General features: G+C 50.6%; 1 protein-coding gene across 1 annotated transcript; it reads right to left on the minus strand.

Moving 5' to 3' along the window:
• Positions 1–4,631: 4,631 nt before the first annotated feature.
• LOC102017617 lies at positions 4,632–8,387 on the minus strand. The gene is made up of 4 exons (XM_005373147.2): positions 8,354–8,387; positions 7,478–7,715; positions 6,314–6,646; positions 4,632–4,743 (listed from the first exon to the last, which is right to left on the minus strand). Exons 1-4 carry the CDS (start codon positions 8,385–8,387, stop codon positions 4,719–4,721), a joined length of 630 nt encoding a protein of 209 aa, XP_005373204.1. The 3' UTR covers positions 4,632–4,718.
• Between the last annotated feature and the right edge of the window lie 723 nt (positions 8,388–9,110).

Raw genomic sequence — 9,110 nt, forward strand, 5'->3', positions numbered from 1 at the left:
TCACACCACAGCAATATATATACACCCATGTTTAGAGTGGCACAATTTATAATAGCTAAATATTGGAAACACCCTAAATGTCCATCAACGGATGAACAGATAGAGAAGATCTGGTTTTTTATACAGTGGAGTACTACTCAGCCGTAAAGGATAAGCTTGAGGGGCTGGGGATTTATCTCAGCGGCACAGCGCCTGCCTGGCAAGTGCAAGGTCATGAGTTCGGTTCCCGGTACCGGAAAAAAACCAGAAAAAGAAAAGGATAAGCTTGAGACATTTCTAGGTAAATGGATGCGCCTTGAGACCATACTCTTTAAGTGAAATAAATTGGACACATATGTTTAAATACTGCGTTGTTTCTCTGGTGTGAGGAACTAAAAGTACAGATAAGGACAAAAATATGTAACAAATATTGGGAAATGGGAAGAAAATATTCAAATGGGAAGGGGAACAAGGGAGGGGGAGGAGGAAGGAAGGAAGGGACAAGAAAAAAAGAGAATAGAAGAAAAATCGAAACAAAATTTTTGCGAATAAGGCGGGGAAGAGGGGTTGAAGGAGGGAAGAGGCAGGGGAAAGGGAAGCAAGATAGACCAGGTGCAGGCACAGACTCCCCACGATGAATGTGATCCTTCTGTGTGCCTAAAATGTATGCATAAAAAATTTTTAAAGAGCTCTGTAGGAGCTGGGTATGGGGGCACATGCCTATAATCCCAGCACTTCGGGAGGCTGAACCAGGAAGATCCCAAGGAGGAGCCTCACCCGAACTACTAAGTGACTTAGCAAGGCCCTGTCTCAAAATTTTAAAAAGAAAACAATTTTAAAGGGCTGAGAATGTAGCTCCATGTGAAGGCATTGGGTGCAATCCCCAGGACCAAAAATTAATTAACTAATTAATTAATTAAAAAGCATGCTTAGCATTACAATGAATTACTCTATGCAACCGAGCACTCCCTTGGCCCTGAGCTTTCTCGTAGCAGCAACAAAAGCAAAGACCTGCAGGCAAGGATCTCCCTTCTGAGGGGAATAGGGCACGTGGTTCTGCTGTTAGGGAGGGACCTGACTCCGGCAGCGGTGTTTACAGAGACATTGTGCAAACACACTGAACACCAGAGCAGCTAACTCCAGTAACACAAACAAAAGCCTGAGTACCTGTGTCCCTTAGCTTAAAAAAAAAAAAAAAAAGCATCTTTCCTCCACCCAACAGCCAGTCTTGGTGGCAGCTTCGCACGGTGAGTGAAGGACTCCTGCCCTTCCTGCCAGACCAACGCAGGCAGCCCTGCTCACCGGCAGAGGAACGGATTTTACAGGCAAATTAGCAAATCAGCCAAATGGTATTTTGTTGTTGTTGTTGCTCTTCTTTTTTTTTTTTTTTTTTTTTTTGAGACAGGGTCTCCCTATGCAGTTCAGGCTGACCTTGAGCTCACTTTGTAGCCCAGGCTGGCCTGGAACTCGCAATGATCCTCCTGCCTCAGCCTCCCGAGTGCTGGGATTACAGGCGTGCGCCACCACGCCCAGCTCTTTGTTGTTGCTCTTCTTGTAAAGCTGTTTCAAAGGGAACTGTGCCTGCATGCACAGGTACACCAAGTAAAGACCATGGTTTTCTGATTGCCTACTATAACACAGCCAAATAACTTAGAGACGCTAGAAGGCTATATAAGTATAACTCAAAAATTCCCTCTCTCTCTCCCTCTCTCCCTCTCTCTCTCTCTTTCACTCTCTTGCTCTTCCTTTCCCTTCCCCCTACCTCTCTCTCTCTCACTCTCTCTCGCACTCTCTCTCTCTCTCCAGACAGCAGATGTCACTGGCAAGCTCCTGGCAAGAGCTGAATGGCAATCAATTCACAGTGACAAGTGACTAAAATGCCCATCTTCTGTGTTGTCGACTGGAAGAAAACACATATGGTTTGGTTCCCAGGCGGGCAGACAGCAGAGCTGAAAGTGTTGGGAAAATTTAGGAATCTGACTTGTATTCTTTCCAGAGACAAAGCCTCACTCTTCCGCAGAGATGCTACCGGGACCTAAATTTTCATCTCAGAAACCAGCTTTGGATCTATTCAGAAACTCAAAAAAAAAAAAAAAAGTGCTCCCTTAATCCCAGCGCTTTGGGAGGCTGCAGTATTTAATACCACTTTGAATTTAAATCTCACCTGGGGAAGGATCTTCTTCTTATCTTTTCCAATTCCTACATCAGCACCCAGATCCCCCCAGACTCGGTCTCCTTGCTTGACGAGCGGGGTGTTAGTACTGGCACAGAGGCTTGTTTTGAGGCTTCGCTGAGACCGTGTGTGGGAAGGGTCAATAAGTGAGGACTCTGAAACTTTTTTTTTTGAGACAGCATCTTCCTACTTCACCCAGCCTGGCCTCAAACTCCAGGGTTCAAGCCACCCTCCTGCCTCAGCCTCCCAAGCAGCTGGGATGATAGACACTGCACCATGGCACTTGACTCCTTATCATCATTTTCTTTCTGCTGGAGTTAAGGATACACAGTTGTACTTTGGAAAGAAACAATATGAGGGGGAAAATATACATTAGTTAGTTTGGTGCTGGGTGTCGGGAGTAGGGCCTGACACATGCTCTACCACTGAACTATACCCCTTCAGAAAGTATATATTCAATGTACAAAAGATAATGTATTAAACATATGTTGTCGTGGTTTCTACCTAGATGCCCCCTAAGGGCCGCATGTACCCATACATGGGACCCTTGGAAGGGGACTGACTGATGGGGACTTCTAGCTGACTTGCTCTTGGGAAGCAGGGTCTGGCCAGAAGAGGCCGTCCCTGGGGCATGGGCTGAAAGGGTTTCTCTCCCTCATGACCCCTTCCTTCTCTCCCTGTCTGTTCTTTCGGCCTGCTGTGAGCAGCTCCCCTATGCCAGGCCCTCTCTGACCTGGAGCCCGCAGACCATGGACTGAACCTCTATAGACTGTAACCCAAAGTAAAGCTTTCTTCCTCCTCTAAGTTACAGGTGCCCCGGACGGTGACCCAGCTCTGGGGAAACTGACTAAGACATATATTAGATATACTTTAATGACCATTTTTATCTTGGCCTACCATATGTACCTCAGAATGAAAGCAGTAAAGAATGGTGTTCTTAAATTGTCCATTTCTTTCAGAATGATTACCACAGGACCGCAGAGGCCCTTGGCCAGGCGGTTTTCATTTGGCTCAGGCACACATTTCCTTAGGAAAGCGGTCTTTCCCTCCAAACCAGGATTCCTGGGATCGAAAGTTAAAATGTTCTGCCGCAGGAAACAGACCAAACACGGAAGAATGGCACCGAGGAGGTTTAGGAGGAGTTTCCTACAGGGGTGGGCTTCTGACTAGGATCTCTCCCGAAGAGCCAGAGGCCTGCCCAGCGGGAGTTTCGGGCTTTTACAGGGAAAGTGAGTGGGGCGGTATAGAGGCAGATTGGCACATTATGACTGGAGGGTCGGGTGACATCTTGGGTTGCGAAGGGGGTTTAAGCATTTCAGGTTACATCATAAGGTCATCAGTTACACACAGCTTGGGTTACAGAGGAAGAAATGTCGTGTTACATTTTCAGTTGCATTGCAAGGCCATCAGTTATGCAGAGGCAGTAAAGACAGGGGCTTACCCCAGGGGAGAAGTGCTCTGCCACTGATCCGCTTGGTGTTGGCAGGCCTCGTGGGTCGGCTTTTATTTAAAATCCAACTGTCCCCTTGAGTTCCACTTCCGGCCCTGGTGCTCAAGCCCCTAAACCGAGGTGTCCAGCAAGAAAGGACACTTGTCCCAGAGAGCTGAGGCTTCGCTGCACAGCAGTGACAGCCGTTCCATGTGGAAGCAGGACAAGTTGGGCTGGCCGGACACAGGGACGGAAGGAAAGAAAGCAGCTGGTGCAGGTCAGGCAGGGTCCCAGCCACATCTGCCACTGCCACACCCACCCCACCAGGAAGGTAAACAAAGACATCCCTGAAACTCGAGCCCGCGGTGTTGCCTGATTTGGTTTGTTTTTCTCAAACTGTCCCTGTGGACCTAGATATGAAGGCCCCGGGGGAAGTGTAGGAGGTCGAGTCCTCACGTCGGCTTCCTTCGCATCTCCTTGCAGGAGCTGGAAGAGCAGCAGCAGGAAATGAGATCCCGGGCAGCTGGGGACGGGAAACGGCGTCCTATGACCGGGAGCCTGCGGGGAAGCGGCTGCAGCTACACAGCCCGGAGGCCCCAGGTCGCCACGGGAGGAAGAGAGGAGGGCGGACCAGGACACAGCCCGAGCAGGCAGCTGGAGGTGCACGGGGCACAGCTACGCGAGCTACTTCTTTTTTAACTTTTATTTTGTATTAGTCCGTGTTGATCACATTCCGTGGAGAGCCAGTCCCCTGCGCACCTTAGATCTTTCTTTACCTCTCCCCGCTCTCCCCTTCCGCCAGCTCTAGGACCCCTTCTTCCCTTTTGCAAGAGATCTAGCCCCCTGCTTCTGTTATCTTTTATTTTGCTCTCTATCTATTGGGTTTCTCCTATAAGAGAAATGATGTGACTTTTAAGCTCATGTGTCTGATTTCTTCCACTTAAATTATGGTCTCAAGGAGCATCTATTTCCTACAAATGACTCAAGTTCATCCTTCTTTATGGCAGAGTAGTACTCCACTGTGTGTAAACACCACATTTTCTTCACCCATTCACCTGCTGAAGGACATGTGGGCTATTTCCAAGCCTGAGCTCTTACAGCTGTGCTGCTGCACACGTGGGTGTGTGTGGATCACTGTCATCGATGTCCTTCAGGAAGAGACCTAGAAGGGGAATAGTTGGGTCAAATGGAATTTCTGGTTTTACTTTTTTGAGGAACTCCCTACTGATTCCAGGGTAATTGGACTAGTGTGCGTTCTGAGAAGGAATTACTTTATGGGACCCAGTAGCTAGAGGCAGCGAGCGATCAAAGAAATTCCAGAAATCATGCAGAAGTCCTAATTAGGAGCACTCAACAGAAAAGGGGTGAGAAAACTTGGAAGCTTAGATTGGGATCGCATGGCCTTCGGTACGAAGGCTACGAAGCTGTTTTCTACGAGGGGTTGGCAAAGGTCGTTCTACAGTAGAGAGAAAAGGTAGGTTTTGAAGACACCTTCGACTGAGTTCCAGGTACACCGGCGCCTTCGTGCAATTAAAACACAGCAGGAGGCGGCGTCCCTGGGTTTGTGGGTGCCAGCGCGGTCCTCAGGTGGGTTGGTTTGCTTTTGGGTTGGGAGGGCTGGTTTGGTTTTTTTTTATTTATTTTAGCGCAGCTGTTTTGGTTTTTGAGTTGGTTGCGGGGTCTTGTTTTGGTTTGGCTTGGTTTAGTTTTTTGAGACAGGATCTCGTAGGTAGTTTTTTGGTTTGGGGTTTTTTTTTTTGTCTTTTTGAGACAGGGTCTCACTATGCAGTTCCAGCTGCCTTCAGCTCACTTTGTAGCCCAGGCTGGTCTTAAATTCCAACGATCCTCCTGCCTCAGCCTCCTGAGTGCTGGGATTATAGGCCTGTGCCACCACACCTGGCTTCTTATATGTAGTTGAGGCTGGCCTTGAACTCCCTATGTAGTCCAGATTGGCCTCAAACTCCTGGCAATCCTCCTGCCTCAGCCTCCCAAATCCTTGGATTATACGTGTGCACCAGCATACCTGGCTTTGTAATCAGATTTTGATCATCAAAACATATCCCCCAGTTCTGCCTTTTGTGATGCAGATCAGAATGGTGACAGCTGATGATCCCACTAGGGGACAGTGTGCAGAACAGCTGAAGGCAGGGGTTGGAAGTTGGGCGTGTCAGGCGTGCCCAGCCCTCGCAGGCCAAAAACAGGGTTTTTATGTTACTTTGTGTGCAGTAAAAACCACTGAAGGTTCTTTTTTTTCTTTCTTTCTTTGTCTTTTTGAGACAGGGTCTCACTATGCAGTGCAGGCTGGCCTTGAGCTCACTTTGTAGCCCAGGCGGGTCTCGAACTTGCAAGGATCCTCCTGCCTCAGCCTCTCAAGGGCTGGGATTACAAGGGTGCCCCACCATGCCAGGCATACCACTGAAGGCTTTTAAAACTAAGCACTCCTTGAGGGGTGGGTGGTGGGCTTCTGGCATGCCTAAGGCCCTGGGTCCCACCCCCAGTACCAAGAAAGAAAGAAAGGAACAAAGAAAGACAGAACTCCTCAGTTATTTTCTCCCATAATCCTGTGCTGTAGCTCGTCCCTCCCTCCTTCCACCGGTAAATATGCTATGAGAGTCACACCCGTGCCGGCACTGTTCCAAGTCTGGGAATAAACAGTCATCAGAACTGGAGCCCGAAGGCGCCTGTCCACTGCCGAGGTGTCCCTGGACAGGGGGTGACTTCGAAAGGCTTACGTTTCGGGGTGCTGAAAGAGAATAACTGGGGGAACCCAGGGCATCCGGAAAGGAGGCTGCAATCCAGGAAGATGGAGCGGGCCGGACTCCCGCGAGGTGATCAGGAAAGTGTCTGTGCGGAGGGGCGGGCTGAGCCGGGGAGAGCAGGAAGCAGCGTCTATGAACCCAGCCGCCCGCAGGAAATTCCGGCCACAGGCGAAGGAGCAGCGCAGCTGTTGGTAGAAGGGAGAAGTCGGTGTGGCCGTGAGCAAGGGGAGCAGCGCAGGGTGGAGTTGGAAACGGAAATTCTGGTCCCATGGGACCCCGAGGCTGACCAGCTGGAGGTTGTGGGGCCTGTGGACATCAATTCAGAGACGCCCCGGGCAGGTGCTCGGGTGGATGACCGCATACACACTGACTTCACCAGTCTGCATGAAAACAGTCACCCAAGCCGGGCGTGGTGGCGCACGCCTCTAATCCCAGCACTCAGGAGGCTGAGGCAGGAGTTCCAGGCCAGCCTGGGCTACCCAGTGAGCTCAAGGCCAGCCTGAACTACATAGCGTGACCCTGTCTCAAAAAAGACCCTACAAAGTATAAAGGAATTAGAGCTCTTCCAAGCGGGTTTTGAAGCTACTCTTTGGAGAATAAAATCTTAGTGTGACGGTCTCCCGAAAAACGAAGAGTGGCGTCCGACACGGAGCTGCGTGTGTGCGGTCCACGTGTCACTTTCTGTGACGCCGCAAGGGAGAGCACAGCGACAGCGGGACTTGATCTGACTTCTGCCCCGGCCTTTTATGTCCTTCCTTCCCTGGGCCGGTTCCGGAAACTGGGCCCCTTGGAATCGTGCAGAAGGCGCTCGGTGTTGCCACCCAGGCATTTGGGGCTCTGCAGAGGGAGCCGAGCTTTGTACCCGCTCTGGGCAGCCGCTCGCCGGGCTGGGAAGGTCACGGGTCCCACAAAGACAAATTCAGGCCGAAGTAAGCCGACTCCAAGTTGGTTTGGGCTACAGCAGGCTGAGCACCCACCAATTATTTACATGCATCGACGAGTTACTCTGGTGGTGATGAGACTGAGCGCACTGTACCAAACCCAGCTCATCCCCAGTGTATTCTAGCAGGACAGCACCCAGAGGCCGCAGCGGGCCCCCAGCCTCCCTCAGCTTTTTCTCATAGGCAAAAGACTGACTTAGTCTCCCAAAGGCTGCTGTCAGCAGTATTCGTTTCGACCACAAGGTGGCGCCCGCAAGCCTCGCCGGCACTGCCCAGTTTGAGCCTTCGCGAGCCAGGCTGCGGTGCTGTTATCTGAAAGAAACCCACCGCCCGCCAGCCTGCTCGCAAGCCGGGCACGGAGGCCCCGACAGGGTGAGGGACCCAGCCCAAGCCGCACTGTAGTTCGGAGGCGTAGGGATCAAAGTCCACCGTCCCTCACGAGCAAATTCAAATCCAAACAGCTACGGTTTTCAAACCAAAACCAAAACAAAGACCACCGGGTCACGCCTTTAATCCCAGCACTCTGGGAGGCTGACGCAGGAAGATCGAAGCGAGCTCGAGGCCAGACTGGCTGCACGGTGAGCTCAAGGATAGGCTGCACTGCATAATAAATAAGAACCGGTCGCACTAAAAGAAAAAAAAAAAAAAAAAACTTAAAGCCTAGTAACTGTATGGGCCGGGGATATAGCTCAGTGGCATAAGCGCCTGACTGGCAAGCGTAAAGTCCTGAGTTCGATTCCCGGTCCCAAAAAAAAAAAAAAAGAATTGCATCTAATAGCTGTATGAGGGTTAATATTATTAGCAATAGAATTGTAATAGAATTATAGCAAGGGCTTTCAGAAATATAGTGAAAATTAAAATAACCTTTGATAGGTTTGAGACAGCCTCACTGGGTAATCTCAGCTGGGCTCACATTGGTGATTCTCCTGTCTCGGCCCTTAAGTGCCAGTATTTTAGGCATATGCCACCATCCCCAGCTAAAATAACTTTTAAACAATCCATTTCTTAGACTATCAAGATTAAGAAAGGGAAAGGTCAATGCTGTAAAATGCTTGTAGTGGGGACCAAATACGGTGGTTTATTTTCTCCAGAGCACCATTAGGCATCGTGAGGGTAGCTTATTTTGGTTTGATTTGGTTTGGTTTTTTGAGACAGGGTCTCACTGTGTAGCTCAGGCTGGCCTTGAACTCACTGTGTAGCCCAGGCTCGCCTGGAGCTCAGGGCAATCCTCCTGCTTCAGCCTCCAGAGTGCTGGGATGACAGGCGTGCGCCCCTGCGCCCAGCACAATCGGGAGCACTTCCCTGGGGACGTCCTCAGTGTCAGAGCGGAGTTCGGCCTCTGTCCACGCCTGCTTTCCCTGGGGATTCCTGTCTCCGGGCAGTGGCGGTGAGTCGGCTGCAGTTTCTCAGGTCTCCTCGGTATGGGGGTGACCAGATGTTCCGAGCATCAAGCCGTTGCAGGAAGCTCCCCACCCTGGCCCAGCGTCCTGCTGGTCCTCGGCAGACTTCCCTTTCCCTTTCCTTTTTCCCCTCTTTCTAATTTTTTTCTTCAAAGGCCGCTGCCAAAGCCATCTTCCTCTATTGTTGTCGATGACATCATCCCTGCTTGCGTTTCCCCAGCCTGGCCGCCTCCGCCCCTCAGTTCTCGCTGCTTTGCACAGGTTGTGACAGAGTCATCCTTTCTGGTGTCCTGGTGGCGAGGCGCCTGCCTGTTGGCGCGCAGCTCTCAGCCCGCTGTTCCCACATGTGTGCTCAATGCTAAAGAATAAATGCAGCGCCTTCGGCATCCGCGCCATTATTTTAGGTGCTGTAAAAGGAAGCGTAAGAGA

Source organism: Chinchilla lanigera, unplaced genomic scaffold (assembly GCF_000276665.1).
Source record: "Chinchilla lanigera isolate Chin_1 unplaced genomic scaffold, ChiLan1.0 scaffold00001, whole genome shotgun sequence".
NCBI lineage: Eukaryota > Metazoa > Chordata > Mammalia > Rodentia > Chinchillidae > Chinchilla > Chinchilla lanigera.

Coding starts and splice junctions, on each gene's coding strand:
- LOC102017617 (XM_005373147.2), bottom strand. CDS start 8,387: ATGCCTAATGGTGCTCTGGAGAAAATAAACCACC. Junction 6,647..7,477: donor AGCAGCCTTTGGGAGACTAA/GTCAGTCTTTTG, acceptor TGATGTCCACAG/GCCCCACAACCTCCAGCTGG. Junction 4,744..6,313: donor CTCTTTCAGCACCCCGAAAC/GTAAGCCTTTCG, acceptor TTCCCCTTCTAG/GTCTCTTCCTGAAGGACATC.